The sequence below is a fragment of the Coregonus lavaretus genome, assembly GCF_964263955.1.
Source record: "Coregonus lavaretus genome assembly, contig: HAP1_SCAFFOLD_1039, whole genome shotgun sequence".
Classification (NCBI taxonomy): domain Eukaryota; kingdom Metazoa; phylum Chordata; class Actinopteri; order Salmoniformes; family Salmonidae; genus Coregonus; species Coregonus lavaretus.
The window spans coordinates 83,641-105,591 of NW_028164876.1; the positions used below are offsets into that span (position 1 = coordinate 83,641).

Consider the following 21,951-nt stretch of genomic DNA (forward strand, 5'->3'; position numbering starts at 1 on the left):
GTGTTTTTTAGTGGAAAGGTGAGCGGGCCGAACATAACACGTCAACCCTGTTACCCATAGATGGACAGGCTAGAAATGTTTTAACAATCAATAAATACATTCTGAAGCTTACTTTCAATTGCCCATCCCCTGTTGCACACAACACATTTCCATTCCCCCTGTCACAAGGGGATTTATGGCTGTTTTAAGATGAAATCGCCAACCCTGTTACATTATTTTGCACTTATACTATAGTATATTTTTATTGAACCACTTGAGATGGAAAAACATGTTTTTCTATGAAGTTGAACATGCGCTCTATGACAAAATGTTAAAATTAGGTGAAATCAAACGGTTTTTTTCCACACCACGTTACACTACTCAAAAGGCACCTGATTGGTGGAACGACCCACCTGTGCTCTATCAGCCATAATGCCCACCAAAGAAATCAGGTTCATAACAATAAAATGTGTATTTCATTAATGCTTAAAAATCCTTAATTGGGGATATAGGTGTGCTTGCATCAGCAATTAATACCTCCCCTTCCTCTTATTGTTTTCAGTAGAGACATATTAATTGTATTACAATTACAATATCCACATCATCATCATCATCATACAGAGTGACACAGCCACACCTTCATAATGTTACTGCTTAGGTACAGTTAATCGACTGCGGGTACAGAGAGTGATGGTCAGAGCACCATGGCTTCCTTGAACGCATCTATCCATCTGTCAAAGACAAAATAATACAGTTAGTAGGTAATCACATATGTGTATCACAGTTGAGAGTAAAGCGTCAGCATGCTTCAGTTCGGCTGCCGGCCATTCGGCTAGGTGAACCGAACGAGTGCGCGCATACTTCCTTAAAAAGACCTTTGCTTGAAAAACAAGAAAAAAAAAAGCGCAATAGTACTGTTTGTCCACTTTGAGACGCCGTAGCCAGTTAAACTTCCTCAAAATAGTCTGAATTAATCGAAGATAACTCAAGAAATCTTATTCATTTGGATGTTTTTGCGCAATTTTAAAATCTAACTAAGATATTCCGTGCAGTATTTTTCAATGAAAAATATGCATGAAAACAAGTCGTCTCTTGTTCAATGATAAAGACTTTATTGAAGAATCCCTACTGTTGACCAATCACCGATGAAGGGGCGTAGACTTCGGCTCCGAACTTCGGCTTGCCTCCATAAAAAATTTTGTGTGCCTGAACAGCCAAAAAAAATCCCTCACCGAAGTCCAAAACGAACAAAAACGTCACAAAATGTCGTCATAATATATGCACAAACTCTACCGAACTGTTTCGGCTGGGAAGCATGCGCTTTCAAGAGGGAACACATGTGTATCCTATCAATAGCATCATATGATTGGCATTGAAATCCTTCTGTACCTTTGGGCGGTTTGGCAGTCGTCGGCCTTGAAAATGTAATGCAGCGTGTTTTTGTGATAGAGCTTGAACTGCTGCTTCTGAGCTGCTGGCCCTGGACCCTCTTCCTCCTCTTTCAACATGAAGCCCAGCAATGGCTGGCTCTCTAAAGCTGCCACGTTCTATGACGGGGGGAGGAGAGAGAGAGAGAGAGAGAGAGAGAGAGAGAGAGAGAGAGATAGATAGAGAGAGACAGAGAGAGAGAGACAGAGAGAGAGAGAGAGAGAGAGAGAGAGAGAGAGACAGAGACAGAGAGAGAGACAGAGAGAGAGAGAGAGAGAGAGAGAGAGAGAGAGAGAGAGAGAGAGGGGTTGGATTTTGGTGAATTAAACTCAAACACTTGTCTTTTTCATATATAAAAAATAAAATAAAATAAAATAATATAGAATAGCAGAGGCATGTGTGCTATGTGAGTAACAGGTGTCGAATACATTGAGAAGGTCTTTGTCAGAAAATCTTGATCAGATGAATTTACAATAGAGTCCACTGCAGCACCTACCTCACTGGCAGCGTACGTATACAGGACCTTGTTCTTGATGACGAACCAAAGCCTCTTCCCCTGCTTCTTATTGCCCTTTGACCTCTGCAGGTAACCACTCATAGACGAGTTGACTGTGTTTGCGGACACCTGAAACAGCAAAGATTATTGGATAGCATCACTGACTAATCATCAGTAACATATGGGTCGTGTTCAGTGGGCACCAAATGGATGAAAACGGTCTGAACCCGGGGAGGTATTTGAATCTGAAAATGCTAATTTTCCAGTACGAAACGTTTTCCTATGGTGTCCCCTAATGAACACGAACGAGACCCTAATTGAACTTTAGAGTGGTGGACTAGTCACCTCCTTGAGGGCAGCAGGAATCCTCTTCGTTTTCCTGGCGAAAGCAAAGGAGGATTTTCCACCAGGGGAGAGAGTTGGAGACAGGGCCTTTTCACCTACAAAAGGGAACGGACAAAATAAATGTCTAATCGCTGGACCCAACATATATAGTGTTCTTCTGCATGTCTTTATTCATCTACAAAATAAAGTAAACCAATCAATCAACGAACCACTGTTTGGAAGCAAGTTCTATTCTAGTCTGTACGGATGTCCATCTAATGATTTACTCAGATTAACTTTGACATAAACCATTGCCATGTTAAATGATGTGTGGGGGAAACAAGTCCCTTTCAGATTAAAACAACACATTGGATCTTATTCATCAAGAATGTGTACGTGTTAAAGCCAATACATAATTTATTGACATCACGTCATCGTTGGAGACACCTTAGGAGACACCTATCGCAAGTGCCAATCTGTAAAAATGGCATCTGCAGGTCTGCAAGTACATTGCTAATACAGCAAATGACACGTTTATTTTCATAGCGTACTGTAGTGTAGCCCTGACAATTAACAGATGATCACGGTGACCCTAAGTGAAAAGAAGCAAATCACTATGTCAGACTGGCCAGTGGTAGCCTCGTCCCGTATGGCATGAACACAAAAGATAGAGGCTATGGCATTGGGCCTTCTACTGTGTACCAGTGTGTTACATGGAAGCAGGCCTTACGCCTCTGCTGGCTATGAAGCACTGATCACACACTATAGTCAGCTGGTTCTTAACACACACACACACACACACACATCTTACTTCTCTGCTGCTGTAGTACAATAAAGCACTGATCACACACTCTGGCCAGCTGGTTCTTCAGATACTCCAGACATTGTTTGTTGGAGGAGCAGGACTGGCACACCACCTATAGATGGTGTACAAACATTATTACTATACCACGGCATTGTTGAATACTAGTTTCTGATTGGCTTGAAGGGCATTCTAGAGTGTGCAATATTTGCAATGCATGTATGTAATGCAATACACTGAAACATAAACCAATGGTACAGCAACAAATCCCAGCCTTTCTTTAATGATTTTGAGTGGGATTCTTAAATCCACTGAGGCATATGTTCTGTGGTCCCAGTGGAAGATGCCCCCCTCATCCATAGCAATACAATATAATGTTTTAATTAAATGTTCTTAATGCTCTGTTTAATTGTGCCCCTTACCTTTCCACAGGCTCGGCAGTGGTGTCGTCTCCAGGTGAGGGTGAACTCACAGGTGCAGACCATACACATGGTGGCCCTTGGGTCTGGGATCCAGATAGGGGCCTTAGAACCCAGGGGAACTCCACTGCCAGTGTCCTCAGACCCAGTCTGCACATAGAATAGTATAGAATAGACTTTATTGTCCAATTTGTGTCTTCTGCCCATCTCAACCCCTCTGTAATACCTTACTCAAAGCCTGCATGTATAATGCACTATGACGCAGTTATAATGCATTGTAACGCTTGTCATGTCATCACTACCTCCTCCTGAGACTTGCTGGAGATGAAGGAGATCTTCTTCCTGGTGTAGTCATTGATCGCCGTGGAGATGGCCTCAAGCCAATCATCTCTCTCCACCGCAGAACTACAGAAGAAGAAGACAGGACGTGTCAGTCTACTGCTGAACTGGACATGAAATTATTGTTTAATGCAAGGGTAAATAGATGGGTAACACTCTACAAAGCCAGCAGGTATCATGTATTATTATGCAGTTACAATTATTTAAAGAATTGTCATAAGCATGTATGAACCTGTTATAATGGCTTATAATAATCTCATAACGATCCTGACTAAATACCAGCCATTTTGAATAAGCTCTTTTATAAAGAGATGATAAAGTCTCATACATGCTTATAATCAGTATTATAACCTGGTTGGTTTGAGCCCTGAATGCTGATTGGCTGACAGCCGTGGTATATCAGACCATAATACCACGGGTATGACAAAACATGTATTTTTACTGCTCTAATTACGTTAGTAACCAGTTTATAATAGCAATAAGGCACCTCTGGGGTTTGTGGTATATGGCCAATATACCACGGCTAAGGGCTGTATCCAGGCACTCCTCGTTGCGCCGTGCCTAAGAACAGCCCTTAGCCGTGGTATATTGACCGTATACCACACCCCCTCAGGCCTTATTGCTTAAATATGAAGCATTACACCTTGCTCTATATTGTGACCGGTTCTCACCTGCCAGAGAGTATGAAGGAGCGTTCCACACTCTCAATGGTCAGCTCATTCTGAAAGGCCTCTTGGCTGGGTTTGCTAACCTGCAATTACATTCATTTTTTTAACATAACTATTACAAGCTTTCTTACCAGAGTAATACTATGATTTTGTGGTGGAACATTAAAAAACTATGAGCTAATCTGAAATTGATCCATATTGCTTTATGTGGCTCTGGCCAGATTTAGTGCACTATATAGGGAACAGGGTGCCATTTCAGACACAGATAATGAGCTCTCACCTTCATCCCAGTCAGAGACAGCATGTTGTTGAGTTTGAACTGCCCAGATTGAACAGGGGTGGTGTACAGCAATGTGTCGTTGAACTGGTAAAAAAATAATATAAGAAATACATTTTATTTCACTGGAATTGCTCATTGTGCAGTATTTAGCAATAATAATAATAATCATGAGTCTGGAAGCAGTCGTTGTGATGTGTGCGTAGCATGAATGTATATACTCTGAGTGTACAGTGGGGAAAAAAAGTATTTAGTCAGCCACCAATTGTGCAAGTTCTCCCACTTAAAAAGATGAGTGAGGCCTGTAATTTTCATCATAGGTACACGTCAACTATGACAGACAAAATGAGAAAAAAAATTCGAGAATATCACATTGTAGGATTTTTAATGAATTTATTTGCAAATTATGGTGGAAAATAAGTATTTGGTCAATAACAAAAGTTTCTCAATACTTTGTTATATACCCTTTGTTGGCAATGACACAGGTCAAACGTTTTCTGTAAGTCTTCACAAGGTTTTCACACACTGTTGCTGGTATTTTGGCCCATTCCTCCATGCAGATCTCCTCTAGAGCAGTGATGTTTTGGGGCTGTCGCTGGGCAACACAGACTTTCAACTCCCTCCAAAGATTTTCTATGGGGTTGAGATCTGGAGACTGGCTAGGCCACTCCAGGACCTTGAAATGCTTCTTACGAAGCCACTCCTTCGTTGCCCGGGCGGTGTGTTTGGGATCATTGTCATGCTGAAAGACCCAGCCACGTTTCATCTTCAATGCCCTTGCTGATGGAAGGAGGTTTTCACTCAAAATCTCACGATACATGGCCCCATTCATTCTTTCCTTTACACGGATCAGTCGTCCTGGTCCCTTTGCAGAAAAACAGCCCCAAAGCATGACGTTTCCACCCCATGCTTCACTGCAGGTATGGTGTTCTTTGGATGCAACTCAGCATTCTTTGTCCTCCAAACACGACGAGTTGAGTTTTTACCAAAAAGTTCTATTTTGGTTTCATCTGACCATATGACATTCTCCCAATCCTCTTCTGGATCATCCAAATGCACTCTAGCAAACTTCAGACGGGCCTGGACATGTACTGGCTTAAGCAGGGGGACACGTCTGGCACTGCAGGATTTGAGTCCCTGGTGGCGTAGTGTGTTACTGATGGTAGGCTTTGTTACTTTGGTCCCAGCTCTCTGCAGGTCATTCACTAGGTCCCCCCGTGTGGTTCTGGGATTTTTGCTCACCGTGATCCTTGTGATCATTTTGACCCCACGGGGTGAGATCTTGCGTGGAGCCCCAGATCGAGGGAGATTATCAGTGGTCTTGTATGTCTTCCATTTCCTAATAATTGCTCCCACAGTTGATTTCTTCAAACCAAGCTGCTTACCTATTGCAGATTCAGTCTTCCCAGCCTGGTGCAGGTCTACAATTTTGTTTCTGGTGTCCTTTGACAGCTCTTTGGTCTTGGCCATAGTGGAGTTTGGAGTGTGACTGTTTGAGGTTGTGGACAGGTGTCTTTTATACTGATAACAAGTTCAAACAGGTGCCATTAATAAAGGTAACGAGTGGAGGACAGAGGAGCCTCTTAAAGAAGGAGTTACAGGTCTGTGAGAGCCAGAAATCTTGCTTGTTTGTAGGTGACCAAATACTTATTTTCCACCATAATTTGCAAATAAATTCATTAAAAATCCTACAATGTGATTTTCTGGAGAAAAAAAATCTCAATTTGTCTGTCATAGTTGACGTGTACCTATGATGAAAATTACAGGCCTCTCTCATCTTTTTAAGTGGGAGAACTTGCACAATTGGTGGCTGACTAAATACTTTTTTCCCCCTGACCAGCTGAATCCAGGTGAAAGCTATGATCCCTTATTGATGTCACTTGTAAAATCAACTTCAAACCAGAGTACAGTACCAGTCAAAAGTTGACACACCTACTGATTCAAGGGTTTTTCTTTATTTTACCAGTGTTATTTCATAGTTTTGATGTCTTCACTATTATTTCTACAATGTAGAAAATAGTAAAAATAAAGAAAAACCCTTGAATGAGTAAGTGTGTCCAAACTTTTGACTGGTACTGTAGATTAAGGGGAGGAGATGGGTCAAATAAGTATTTTTAAGCCTTGAGACAATTGAGACATGGATTGTGTGTGTGTGCCATTCAGAGGGTGAATGGGCAAGACAAAAGTTTTAAGTCCCTTTGAATGGGGTATGGTAGTAGGTGCCAGGTGCACCGGTTTGTGTTAAGAACTGCAACGCTGCTGGCTTTTTCACACTCAACAGTTTCCTGTGTGTAATCAAGAATGGTCCACCACCCAAAGGACATCCAGCCAACTTGACACAACTGTGGGAAGCATTGGAGTCAACATGGGCCAGCATCCCTGTGGAACGCTTTCGGCAGCTTGTACAGTCCATGACCCATTGAATTGAGGCTGTTCTGAGGGCAAAAGGGGGGGGGGGGGGGTACAACTCAATATTAAGAAGGTGTTCCTAATGTTTGGTATACTCAGTGTATGTGTGTGGGTTAGTGAGTGCATGTGTGCTAAGGTTTGTAGAGTCAGTGCAGGTGGTCAGTCCAGTTCAAGTGTTCAGCAGTCTGATGGCTTGTAGATAGAAACTGTCTCCGAGCCTGTCGGTATCAGACCCACGGCTGCGGGAAGATGGGTTGGGCTTGCTGAGATAATTTTTTCTTCCCACACTGCTGACGACTATTTTAGTCCGCTCATACAGGAGTAAATTTTGAAGGGATTTTTTATTTCTTCAAAACACCCCTACTTCCCGCGGCTATGATCAGACGTCATGCTTTCGATACATGTGCAGGGAGAAAGGAAGCAGACACAGCTGGGTAGTGTTCAGTAGGAACGAATCAGAAAGCACTATCTGAACGTGTCAACAAAAAAAAAAAGGCTAATTTTGTTTCCTACTCACCAGGAAGAACATCCTGGGCTGCATGATCTTCCTGGAGAGCTTCATCAGAACCCCCTCTTTCAGGAACACCTGGAACACACCAATCAGATACCAGTGCTATAACTCTTTCGAAGCCAATCGGTGAAGAACCAAATTCATATCAGTGAGCCAGGAGGACCCTGCTGATACCCACCCTCCCAGGCAGGACGATCTCGTGGTGTCCGTTCAGACTGCACTGAACCTGAATCAGCTTCTGGAAGTTATCCTGAGAGAAAAATAGGAAAAATGAATATTCCACCACAGCTATTGTCATAAAGGCAGTGAACTTAAAGACAAGTAAAATGATGTTCTTCTATCTCACCCCCTGTTTCATGATGTCATTGGCATGGTTGGCCACCTCCTTCACTATGCCCAGGGCAGCTGTGGGTGGATGTGGAGATACAGGATTAGGCTACTATTTCAGTAAAATAATACATTTAATACCCCAGACTTTCTGGTTCACTTCAGTCTATTACAGCTACTACACTTGTCGTGCTCTCTACAATAATGTTGACACCCTGTGCTGTTGAGGCCACTTGCTCTACATACAATTATTTTATGCAGCTTTACCTTGTGTGTCTTTGTAATCTGCTGAGTCTGGAGACAGGTTCTTCAGGTAGTCTGAAAAGACAAACCATTTCAGAGAACATAAAACATGCCAATGATACGACACTAGGACCGGCCAATTGGCAGTTCAATAGGTCAATACAGGTGCCTTTGTTACTACACAGGACAAGCGCCTTGAATTGTGTAGGAAATTCCTGAAATGTAATTGGACTCTGAAAATCCTGATATACAACAACCAAAAGGTGCTTGTGAAATGGAATTATACAAGAGTGACGTGGTGAAAATAAATTGTTTACATTTTGGCAACGTTCAGAGCTGTGCGTCCATTAGTCTCATGCGATGCTAAGCCCTCTTACATGCTAAAGCTTGTTATGTCACCAAATCAGATTTGGACCATGCTTCAAAATCTTAGTATGAGTGGCTTGAGGAATAGGTGGAGAATTCGACATGTTTTGAATGTCTTTGACCAGTAGATGGTGATGTGACACCATTTAGCTTACTTGTATTTATTATGGATCCCAGCAGTTCCTCTTCCTAGGGTCCAGCAACATTAAGGCAGTTGTATACAATTTAAAGTATTACATGACATTAGATTTCATAACACTTTTCACAACACATTAAGTGTGTTTCCTCAGGCCACTACTCTACTACCACATATTTACAACACAAAATACGTGTGTGTAGAGTGTGTGTCTTAACATGTGTATCATGTGTACAGTGGGGAAAAAAAGTATTTAGTCAGTCACCAATTGTGCAAGTTCTCCCACTTAAAAAGATGAGAGAGGCCTGTAATTTTCATCATAGGTACACGTCAACTATGACAGACAAATTGAGAAAATAAAATCCAGAAAATCACATTGTAGGATTTTTTTTATATGAATTCATTTGCAAATTATGGTGGAAAATAAGTATTTGGTCACCTACAAACAAGCAAGATTTCTGGCTCTCACAGACCTGTAACTTCTTCTTTAAGAGGCTCCTCTGTCCTCCACTCGTTACCTGTATTAATGGCACCTGTTTGAACTTGTTATCAGTATAAAAGACACCTGTCCACAACCTCAAACAGTCACACTCCAAACTCCACTATGGCCAAGACCAAAGAGCTGTCAAAGGACACAAGAAACAAAATTGTAGACCTGCACCAGGCTGGGAAGACTGAATCTGCAATGAGCAATTATTAGGAAATGGAAGACATACAAGACCACTGATAATCTCCCTCGATCTGGGGCTCCACGCAAGATCTCACCCCGTGGGGTCAAAATGATCACAAGAACGGTGAGCAAAAATCCCAGAACCACACGGGGGGACCTAGTGAATGACCTGCAGAGAGCTGGGACCAAAGTAACAAAGCCTACCATCAGTAACACACTACGCCGCCAGGGACTCAAATCCGGCAGTGCAAGACGTGTCCCCCTGCTTAAGCCAGTACATGTCCAGGCCCGTCTGAAGTTTGCTAGAGTGCATTTGGATAATCCAGAATGGGACAATGTCATATGGTCAGATGAAACCAAAATAGAACTTTTTGGTAAAAACTCAACTCGTCGTGTTTGGAGGACAAAGAATGCTGAGTTGCATCCAAAGAACACCATACCTACTGTGAAGCATGGGGGTGGAAACATCATGCTTTGGGGCTGTTTTTCTGCAAAGGGACCAGGACGACTGATCCGTGTAAAGGAAAGAATAAATGGGGCCATGTATCGTGAGATTTTGAGTGAAAACCTCCTTCCATCAGCAAGGGCATTGAAGATGAAACGTGGCTGGGTCTTTCAGCATGACAATGATCCCAAACACACCGCCCGGGCAACGAAGGAGTGGCTTCGTAAGAAGCATTTCAAGGTCCTGGAGTGGCCTAGCCAGTCTCCAGATCTCAACCCCATAGAAAATCTTTGGAGGGAGTTGAAAGTCCGTGTTGCCCAGCGACAGCCCCAAAACATCACTGCTCTAGAGGAGATCTGCATGGAGGAATGGGCCAAAATACCAGCAACTGTGTGTGAAAACCTTGTGAAGACTTACAGAAAACGTTTGACCTGTGTCATTGCCAACAAAGGGTATTTAACAAAGTATTGAGAAACTTTTGTTATTGACCAAATACTTATTTTCCACCATAATTTGCAAATAAATTCATTAAAAATCCTACAATGTGATTTTCTGGAATTTTATTTTCTCATTTTGTCTGTCATAGTTGACGTGTACCTATGATGAAAATTACAGGCCTCTCTCATCTTTTTAAGTGGGAGAACTTGCACAATTGGTGGCTGACTAAATACTTTTTTTCCCCACTGTATGTGTAAGCTTGTGTCTGTACCTGTGTGTCTCTTCACAGTCCCCACTGTTCCATAAGGTGTATTTCTACCTGTTTAAAAAAAATCTGATTCTGCTGCTTGCATCAGTTACCTGATGTGGAATAGAGTTCCATGTTGTCATGGCTATATGTAGTACTGTGTGCCTCCCATAGTCTGTTCTGGACTTGGGGATTGTGAAGAGACCTCTGGTGGCATGTCTTGTGGGGTATGCATGAGTGTCCGAGCTGTATGCTAGATGTTTAAAAACAGACATTTCTGTGCATTCAGCATGTCAATACTTCTTACGAAAACAAGTAGTGATGAAGTCAATCTCTCCTCTACTTTGAGCCATGAGAGATTGACATTCATATTATTAATGTTAGCTCTCCGTGTACATCCAAGGGCCAGCCGTGCTGCCCTGTTCTGAGCCAATTGTAATTTTCCTAAGTCCCTCTTTGTGGCACCTGACCACACGACTGAACAGTAGTCCAGCTGCGACAAAACTAGAGCCTGTAGGGTAGGACCTGCCTTGTTGATAGTGTTGTTAAGAAGGCAGAGCAACGCTTTATTATGGACAGAATTCTCCCCATCTTAGCTACTGCTGCATCAACATGTTTTGGCCATGACAGTTTACAATCCAGGGTTACTCCAATCAGTTTAGTCTCCTCAACTTGCTCAATTTCCACATTATTCATTATAAGATTTAGTTGAAGTTTAGGGTATAGTGAATGATTTGTCCCAAATACAATGCTTTTAGTTTTAGAAATATTTAGGACTAATTTATTTCTTGCCACCCATTCTGAAACTGACTGCAGCTCTTTGTTAAGTGTTGCAGTGATTTCAGTTGCTGTAGTAGCTGACGTGTATAGTGTTGAGTTATCCGCATACATAGACACACTGGCTTTACTCAAAGCCAGTGGCATGTCATTAGTAAAGATGGGAAAAAGCAAGGGGCCTAGACAGCTGCCCTGGGGAATTCCTGATTCCACCTGGATTATGTTTGAGAGGCTTCCATTAAAGAACACCCTCTGTGTTCTGTTAGACAGGTAACTCTTTATCCACAATATAGCAGGGGGTGTAAAGCCATAACACATACATTTTTCCATCAGAAGACTATGATCGATAATGTCAAAAGCCGCACTGAAGTCTAACAAAACAGCTCCCACAATCTTTTATCATCAATTTCTCTCAGCCAATCATCAGTCATTTGTGTAAGTGCCATGCACGTTGAATGTCCTTCCCTATAAGCGTGCTGAAAGTCTGTTGTCAATTTGTTTACTGTAAAATAGCATTGTACCTGTATCTGGTCAAACACAATTTTTCCCAAAGTTTACTAAGGGTTGGTAACAGGCTGATTGGTTGGATATTTACATTTTACATTTTAGTCATTTAGCAGACTCTCTTATCCAGAGCGACTTACAGGAGCAATTAGGGTTAAGTGCCTTGCTTAAGGGCACATCAACAGATTTTTCACCTAGTCGGCTCCGGGATTAGAACCAGCGACCTTTCGGTTACTGGCACAACGCTCTTACCCACTAAGCTACCTGAGCCAGTAAAGGGGGCTTTACTATTCTTGGGTAGCGGAATTACTTTTGCTTCCCTCCAGGTCTGAGGGCACACACTTTCTTGGAGGCTTAGATTGAAGATATGGCAAATAGGAGTAGCAATACCGTCCACTATTATCCTCAGTAATTTTCCATCCAAGTTGTCAGACCCAGGTGGCTTATCATTGTTGATAGACAACAGTCATTTTTTCACCTTTTCCACACTCAAAATTACAATGCTTGTCTTTCATAATTTGGTCAGTTATACTTGGATGTATAGTGTCGGCATTTGTTGCTGGCATGTCATGCCTAAATTTGCTAATCTTGCCGATGAAAAGGTGTAAGGAGTTGTTTACTGTAATTATGTGCAATGATTTAGCAATCTTGTTAGCTCTCTGTGCACATTTGAATAGTAATAGTCTAATCCTGATATGTCTGACAGGCTTTTTTCGTTGTCCAGGACTGTGTCCAGGAACACGGCCCATAACAACCACACACTCTGGAACACGGCCCATAACAACCACACACTCTGGAACACGGCCCATAACAACCACACACTCTGGAACACGGCCCATAACAACCACACACTCTGGAACACGGCCCATAACAACCACACACTCTGGAACACGGCCCATAACAACCACACACTCTGGAACACGGCCCATAACAACCACACACTCTGGAACACGGCCCATAACAACCACACACTCTGCTGCAGTTTACCTGTGAGCAGCATCTGATATTGAGGGATCCTCTGAACAGGTTTCAGTAGGTAATGCCTCAGAGCAAGGCTGGCACAGCGAGGACCAGCCTGAGCAACAGAGTCAGAAAACATTATTTACAACACACACTGGCAGGCACAAACATGCACACATGTACAGACAGAAAGTAAAACACACACACACACACACATACCGAGAGACACCAACACCAAGCATATCACAAACAACCCTTCAACTTCAAGCAATAACACACCAAAACGGGTTGACCCAGTGGTTTACCTCAAATTCCCGCACCACTGCCGCGAAGGCTGGGTTCTTCCTGCTATGCTCGTCTAGTAGGGCCACATTCTTGTCAAATTCTCGGATGTACGTGGAGTACATCTTCAGATAGGGCCCTTTCTTCACAAAGATGTCCGCTAGCCGACCATGCTCATCCCTGATCAATGAAACAGAGGCTTAGACATTAAGAGAGTGAGCGATGGAGTCTCTGATTTATTTCAGTTAGAGCTAGCACAGTATTGGTGAAAGATGCAACATTTAACCAGTCAAGCTTAGATTTACCACCTGATTTGATTTTTATGTGTGGTTTACCTGAGGACTGATAGATGTGTGTTTGTGTGTCATGACAGAGACTTATGTAGGTGTAATTGCTTCGTCATGGTTATTAAAGGATGTTGATGGAGATCAGATAGTGGTGGGTCTGGTCATAGAAATATAATGAATAATTCTATGAATTCTAATTACACCCTTTTCACACTACTGAGTCAATCCAAGACGAGCTGTGTTGAGCTGGCCTGGTTATGCATCCACAATAGATACTGGAACCTTGCTGGAAAGGACAATATAAAAACATGGAAGTCCATGCCAGCACAGATCGGTTCAGGTTGGCACGGTACTGTGAAAATTCTATTGTTCTAAACTAGTACCACTGGGCGACCCTCTCCTCCAGCTCTCTGAGCAGGTCCTGGTTCAGTTCGTAGAGCTGGGGCAGATAGTACAGGATCTGGTTCAGAATAGGCTCCTCTATAACAGGCTTCCCACTCCGACGGGACGTCTTTGCCACCGCCTCACGGAAGTCCTGTAGGGGGAGAGGGATGGACGTGTCAGAGAGAAAGACAGGCAACACACACACACACACACACACACACACAATTAGTCTGTATATCATGGCTATTCTTTTTATAGAACACATTAAAAGTGTTAGGCTGCAAACACACCACACCAAATGTTCTAAATTGCGAACATTTCAGTGCACGAGCCATCCTCGACCTCTGACCTCTATACCAAGCAGCCTTCCATTAAAGCCCTGTTTGTTTCCAGGAACCCCACACATCCCCAGTCCTTAAAGAGTAGAGGAGGGTAGCAGGAGGGGAGGGGAGGGGAGGAGAAGAGCCTTGGGGCTAGCAGGGAAAGCTGTTTCTGCTTCTCTTTCTGATGATGGTGGAGGTATTTGGTGCTTTATTTGTGGTTTACGGGGCACAACTAGGGCAACAGAGAAACTGCTTACAGAACAGATTACAACACATTCAGCACCAGATTGGCCGTAAGGGGCCCAGGCCCTGTAGCAGGGAGCTCCTGTTGGTTACATCTGCTGCTCACAGTCTTAATGCACTGCTCAGCTGAGGTGGGGGGGGGGGGGGGCTCAAGGTTCAAGTACTGGGGGGGGGTAAGGGGACTGCACAGGACACCCCCATAACAAATCATGGCCCCACCATATGAATATCAATATGCCCCATCACCCCACAACCAGTCAGTGAAGACGGCAATACATTTTCCATTACACTGGTGATTTGGTTAAAAGGGCAGATAGATTGCTGAATCAAACACATGCCTACAGCATAACTTCCTGCCTCTCCCCCACAGTGTGGTTTCAGAGCTAGTGACTCAGTCAGTCATGTTTCATCTGAGGCACTGCCTACAGCATTATTCTCTCACTTCGTATCTCGTGCAGACCTACCACGTCTTAGTCCTTGGAATGTACTGTATGTGTAAACAAGGAGAAAAAAAAACCCCTATTGTGCAACTAATTAGAAAAATCCCTGGCTGAACCTAGACATCAGCTGTTTCACTATTGGTAAGATGTTCAAACCTAAACCGAGCAGGATAGCAGCGAATGACTGGTTAGACCAAAACTAAGTTCAACAAAACACCATTAAGTGACCATACTCCAGCTCAGACCAGCTGAACATAATTTCTCTCTCTCTCTTGGACCACTGTCAGATCACACCACCGCTGAAAGGCCTAGGGAAACCAACAGGAATGCAAGCCGTGCGGATGAGAGGAGTGAGGTGTAGTGTGCAAGGCCCAGAAACCCAGTGTGTCCCCTCTTGGTGGGGTGTGGCCCAGTGGTTAGCATAATCAAACACACATGGAGCAGTCTGGAGAACATACGGGAGTTCTCACTAGATGAAAACTATACAGTACAGAAAAACACAAACCACAGGACTTGAGACTAAGATAGCTTCATACAAAAACGGTGTTGATAGGCTATCAAATATGTAGCACAGAGGGAAAATGCCAGAATACTCACGATGTGGAGAAGCTTCAGGACGTTGACAAATACATTCTCGGAGCTCATGATCTCCCTGGCGATGTGGACTATCTTGCTCTGCTTGGCACCCCTGCCAGCCTGGCAAGGACACGGGTACAAACACATCAGGTAAATCACTACATTTCACCAAGGTTATTGGTTCAATTCTCACAGGGATCAGATACTAGAAATGCATGCACTCACTGTACTGCAAGTCACTTCACATAAAAACGTCTGCTAAGTGGCATATTTTCTTTCTAATTGCAGTGTCTCACCTCCCTCTCCTCAGGATGCTCAGGTTCTCCTTTACTAGAGGAAGAACTGTCATCGTCCTCTTCATCTGAACTCTGAACCATGATGTCCTCATCAGACTGACCTTCATCATCTAGTGGGCCAACATCCTCATCTACAGAACTCCTGTTGGAACAAGATATGATGGTCAGTAAGAACAGACACGCACCTGGAAAATCATCCTGAAACTCACCTATGGGAAAGAAGGGGTGGGAAGACAGAGTGTAACCTTAAAAAAAAAGTGTATAAATGTGAAAGAGGGAGAGAAGGGAACTGGGCAAGTGGGGGGGGGGGGGGGGGGGTGTAGTTTTTACTGAAGAAAAATCATCAGTCCATTAGTATTCCACCATTTCCTGGAGTGACCACACAGTACACACATGACATAGAGGTTTGACAGTCCGACCAGGGAAAACACATTTTACTAGTCAACTCTTCACACACAACTCAACATACAAGACCAAAAGCAATGCCTTGGGTCAGCTGACGGGTTTGGCTGGATGCCACCTCTGCCGCCAACCCAAACATGACAAAGGACTTGGTTCCAAACCAGTTACCCCTCTCTACTCCTAGAACATGAGGAAATGAAAGGTTTGGATAGGTGTAAGCCACAGGTCAAACCAAACATTAGAAAGCCCCGGTTCCAAACCGGTAACTCTACCCTAATCCTAACCCCTTATTGACTCCAACAAGCTATAATATTACAAAAATACCACCTAGCCAAGCAAAAGGCTTGGCAGAACTCTTGATAGGGGCTGGTAGGATTTGTTTAGAACTGGGCTACCTGAAGTAGCCGCCTCCTCTGTGCATACTTAGGCAATATACCCTGTTCACAGTAGAGATGCTTCTATGGCTGTTTTGTATAAGTGATCAGCTGATTGTGCTTTGTTTGTGATTGTTGCACTCTGAAACACACAGGCCTGACTAACACACTGAGCCGTTGGTTCAAGGCACAAAACACAGAACACTGTAATCCTGAGCTGCTTTACATTTTTCAAACGCCAACTGATTTTTAGTCAGACCACTTTTAGTGCCGGTCGTTGAGGTACCAATAACACTAATACCTTACCTTTAAAGTCTGCTCAGAATAGACCTAGATTCTAAAATGGCCACAACAAACCTCTAAAAGAGTGACAGACAGCGATGCAAGACTATATATAGTCTCTAAGTAACTGGATAAGAGTGACTACTAAAAAGGACTAAAATGTATGGAAATGTTGCTTATGTTTCTGAGGAAAGGGTCATCAAACAACATCCCTCATTACACTAAATTCCCATGCAGCTGGATATTTCGGTGAATCTCTGAAAGATGTGTCACTCCAGAACACGCTTTAGTGCCAGCCTAGCTCAGCTCACCAGACCGGAGTTTCCATTAACACTACATACTGAGCATAATTCCCCTTAGTCTGTCATGACTCATGACACAGAATCGCTAAGAATAACAACCAACCTGTGAAAGGTGTGCTGCTAAGATAGAACACGCTTTAGTGCCAGTCTTCCTCACCAGACAGAGTGGAGTATCCAACTCAACAACCACACACATGCAAGGAAGTCACATTGACAGTTATCGCTTCTCCTAGAACGCTGCATCAGGATATGAGAGGACTTGGCTGGCAGCTGTAAATAGAGTTTATGCCACTTTGAATCGCCGCGGGTTCGAATCCAGTCCACTGCCTTTCTGACACATTCAGTCTCCATCTATCTTTCCTACTACATTCCTCTTCCCTGTCCAACAAAACATACGCAAAATATGTCAAATCTATTCAAAAAGAAAAAGAGTCTGGGTCATTTTACCTTGACGGCATTAGAACAAACAATCAGAAGAATACCTCTCAGTGCTGCTGTGCTGTTCACTGTGTTTCTTCAGGGGATGGTACGGCTCCTGTTCCTCATAGATATTGGCATCATCATACAGGTGGTTGTGCCACTCCGACTGGTCCGGTGGTGTACCCACCCTCAGCTCACTCCCCCGTAGTCCCAGTCCAACTGGCTGGTTAAAATACTCAGGTATCGCCTCGTAATAGGGAACATTTTCATACTCCACAGCCTGCTCCGCTCCGGGGTAGTGGATCTCATCCCCGTCCACGCTCTGCTCCGTACCAACCCCGATCACCCCCAGCTGGGGACAGGAGAACTTGCGGGCGTCCCCCACCCGAACGCCCAGGCGTTCCTGGAAACAGACGCCACTATTTTGGTGTACATCATCCGCACATTGTTCTGCCTCAGCTGCAGTACAGTCTAGAGACTGGCCTCCCTTGGCTAGCAGCTTGGGCAGCATCTTGACAGAGAGTTTCAGATCCAGAAGCCTCCGGAAGGAGTTCCGTTTCTGTCCCACAGAGGGGGTCAGGTCGGCGGAGGAGAAGGACTTGGCCTTCTGTTTCCCCAGGCTGGAGCGAGACTGCTTGGACGGTGACAGCGTTTCATCTGTTGGCAAGCTGCCCTTTGTCTGTGTGTTGTCTGTGCTCCCCTTACGGGATACAGGAGACACCAGCGTCTGAAGGATGCTGCTCCTTCGTGGTTTATCCTCTCCTGGGGTTGCAGGGAGCTTTCTCATAGCTTTCACGGCCTTGGTGAGGGCACGTCCATCATCGTCACTATCGGAAGTCTTTCGTTCCTCCCCTTCTCTCTCTTCTGACAGTTCCTTCTTCAGTACCCATGCTCCTGGGGAGCTGTGTCCCAGCGGTTTCTTGGGGACGCCGGCCATCTTGTTTTGAGCACTCGCATTTTCTTTGTAACGCTCAGTGGTTGCTAAGGTGAGGAGAAAGTGGCAGTTGGAGTCGAACTCTAGCTGGTTGGGAAGACTGGTCGAGAGAGGACGACAACTAATCTCACCATGTATCTCCTCCTCCTCTTCATCCTTCCCTTCCTCCTCCTCTTCCACTGAACACTCCATTTCATAGACGCCGTCATCCGTGGGGAGGAGGTGCAGAGGGGAGGAGGTGGGGAGGAGGTGCTGAGAGGAGGTGGCAGAGGAGGTCTGTGCTCCTCTCTCAGGTTCAGACAGAAATGCGTCCTTTCTGGGAGGGGGAGCAGCAGGAACAGGTGGTGGGCCGGGTGTCCTGTAGGATGGGAGACCCTCCCAGCTATCATTTGTACTGGCAGGACATTCTGGGACGTTGTGCGCCCGAGAAGCAGGTGCGTTGACAGAAAGAGATGGGCTGCTCTTCCTCTCCAGTGACACCTTCACCTTTCTGACAGTCGTTTTCCTCCCTGGCCTCCCCTCCGCTCTACCCCTCCCCTCCTCTGGGTCTTCCTGTCCAACCAGAGCAGACTTCCTGGGTTTCCGTAGTACAGGGACAGGGAGGGGCTTCCTAGGAGCAGCTGGGTTCTGATTGGATGTGCCAGTGTCTCTGCCAATCCCTGTGGAGCTGGTGGGGTCTTCCTGTTCTCCGTCACCAATGGCATTAGAGGAGGTGGTGACGGCGTTACCGTTGGCTTCATTGCTCTGAGGAAGAGGGTGCTTTATGTCAGGGTGTGACGATGGCGTCACAATGTCTGAGTTTAGGTTCTGTTTGGGGTTTAAGAGGTGGTTATTGGTGGACAGCAACGCAGCCTGTACGCAAATGTCTGGTAGAGTGTTGTTGACTGCTTGGCTCTTGTTGTTGTTGGCTCCTTTGTTCTCTCGAGATCGAAATCTGGGAACCGGATTTATTCTAGATTCCTCCGTTTTGCCTTTGTTATGCAATGTTTTCAAGTCTTTTTGAATTGTGTCAATCACTACATCCGTTGCGTTACCGTTCCCCACACACAGACAGTTATTCTGGCTACACAGGCAGATAGGAATAGTATAATCCCAATCAGGTATTCCATTCCTGGAGTTCAGAAGACCTATACTTGTAGACATCTCTGATGGTCTCTGAGAATCTTGCACGGTTGTCTGATGGTGATGGGTAGTCTTTGAGGAGAGAGGTTTGTACTCCACAGCGGTGGTGAGGCATGGTTTGGGTAGGCATGGTGGTTTGGGGGCCAGAGCTGGTTTAACTGTCTTTGGTGTACCGAGGGAAGCCTGGGAGAGGCCATCTCGTTTGGGGGCCGAGGAGGGGTAGGGCCCTGGCCTCTGTGGCTGGGCGATCTTTGGTTTGGGGGCAACCGGTGGTTTCTGCATGCCTGGAGAGAGAGGGGGAGAGGGGGGAGAGAGAGAGCGAGAGAGAGAGAACGAAACAGGTGTTAAAAATTGAGAGAAAGTGGCAAAATCCCGAAGACTTCAAGCACTCAAATGAAAGTAAAAGGTAATATTCTCAAGATTCTTGAAGTATATATATAAAAAAAAGAATAATCCATTTAACATTGAAATGTTCTGAAAAGGCAGACAGATGCTGGGTGAAAGAGGAGAAAAAAGCCCGTCACCAAGTACCACAATACCACTCAGCGGGGTTGACATACCAGGCATATCACATGACTATTGTTTTCTCCACACACACTTCTCAACAGTACACTAATCTCATTAATGGCCCAGCCAACAAGGCAGCGATGGGAATTACTAGGAGGGGTGAGTATGGAGCTGGTGCCGGGTTATGTGACTGCTGAGTGGTCAAGTGGACAGAGTAGCTACTAAATGTGCACTTGCTCACTTTTCTTCATGGATTTAAAAGGAACTGAATGTAGTAAGAAATATGGTGGAAACTCCCTCCAGCCCGTTCTTATGCCAATTGGACCAATCCAAAACTCCAGGCACAACGACAATCAACACTAGCCTAGTGTATGCACTAGGGCCACCAAACAGCTCCAATTATTATTTTATACCAAATACATTTGATTTGAATCCCAAATTTAGCATTGTTTAAATAACAATATTAAACGACTATTTATAGCTTGCTTTACAAATTCGACAACCCAAACGACATCGATTGACACTTCTCATCAACTATTGCCAGTCAACAAACCTGCGCTCATGACGATGATTCCTGCCGCACAATCACACTCCTCTGGCTACTCAAAACTTATCTTCCAACTCAACCCAGGGAAACCGCCGGTTTCTTCATTCTTCCTTAAGACTCATTGTCAAAACTTTGTAGTTAATCTTGCGATCTGCCTCTTAAAGATTTGGTGAAATTTCTACTTTTGATCCTGACCTGGCAACAGTCGCGATGCACTGATCCACTCCGATGTTATCAACTGTTAACAACTGTGATGAGCTTCTTGCTGGTCATTCACACAATGTCCACTAGGGGTCTCTTAAAGCACCAATCAGCACTTGAAACAATAACAAAGTCCCGCCCTTGTTTCGGTAAAAAAAACTGAGGGATGGTGCTGGAGAAATGTAACCACTCTCAAATTCATAGACAGAGCTATGGATGCGAGGACTGGCCATCCAAGACATCACGATTATAGTCTTAACCATGTTTTGAGGCTATACAGTGTTTGTTTACATTTACATTGTTTACAAACATTGGAGTAAAATAAGCTTGTATTTTGGGTTCTGATGGGGGACGACAGTTGAACTCAGCTCATGAGGCATTTATGAGTTACGTTCTTCAAGAATCCATGGGTACATATCATTCATATGTAAGTCCAAAAATGGCTGTAGCAGCCAGACCTGGGCAGTCATATTTAGTCGTTTATTGAATATACCAACTTTTCAAATACTGGAGGTAGTCAAATATCGTTTTTATAGAGTTTCACCTAAAAGACAACTATTTTTCATTGATATTTAAATAAAGGTCTCAGAAAAATAACCTAAAACTACAACAGTTAGTTGAATTTGTCTAAATATATGATAATTAGCACATGGTTTGGAGGGCTCTTAGATATTACCCTTTATATTGCCTATTGCCTACAATTACAGTGCCTTCAGAAAATATTCACACCCTTTGACTTTTTCCACATTTTGTTGTGTTACAGCCTGAATTTAAAATGGATTAAATTGAGATTGTGTGTCACTGGCCTATACACAATACCCCATAATGTCAAAGTGGAATTATGTTTTTAGAAATGTTTACCAATTCATAAAAAATGAAAAGCTGAAATGTCTTGAGTCAATAAGCATTCAACCCCTTTCTTATGGAAAGCCTAAATAAATTCAGGAGTAACAATGTGCTTAACAAGTCACAATAAGTTGCATGGACTCACTCTGTGTGCAATAATAGGGTTTAACATGATTTTTGAATGACTACCTCATCTCTGTACCCCACACATACAATTATCTGTAAAGTCCCTCAGTCGAGCAGTGAATTTCAAACACAGATTAAACCACAAAGACCACGGAGGTTTTCCAATGCCTCGCTAAGAAGGGCGCCTATTGGTAGACGGCAAAAAAAACAAAAAAGCAGACATTGAACATCTCTTTGAGCATGTTGAAGTTATTCATTACACTTTGGATGGTGTATCAACACACCCAGTCAC

At 44.0% G+C, this 21,951-nt stretch overlaps 1 protein-coding gene across 1 annotated transcript; it reads right to left on the reverse strand.

Moving 5' to 3' along the window:
* Positions 1–673: 673 nt before the first annotated feature.
* Positions 674–20,574, reverse strand: LOC311116497 (FYVE, RhoGEF and PH domain-containing protein 6-like; the record flags this gene model as incomplete). The annotated part of the gene is made up of 20 exons (XM_084191576.1): positions 20,493–20,574; positions 17,425–19,716; positions 15,597–15,805; positions 15,322–15,420; positions 13,718–13,869; positions 13,071–13,227; positions 12,793–12,880; positions 8,247–8,297; positions 7,999–8,057; positions 7,831–7,902; positions 7,659–7,727; positions 4,736–4,819; positions 4,459–4,538; positions 3,751–3,853; positions 3,452–3,598; positions 3,039–3,144; positions 2,249–2,343; positions 1,904–2,032; positions 1,369–1,526; positions 674–710 (listed from the first exon to the last, which is right to left on the reverse strand). Exons 1-20 carry the CDS (start codon positions 20,500–20,502, stop codon positions 674–676), a joined length of 4,197 nt encoding a protein of 1,398 aa, XP_084047702.1. The 5' UTR covers positions 20,503–20,574.
* Positions 20,575–21,951: the final 1,377 nt, after the last annotated feature.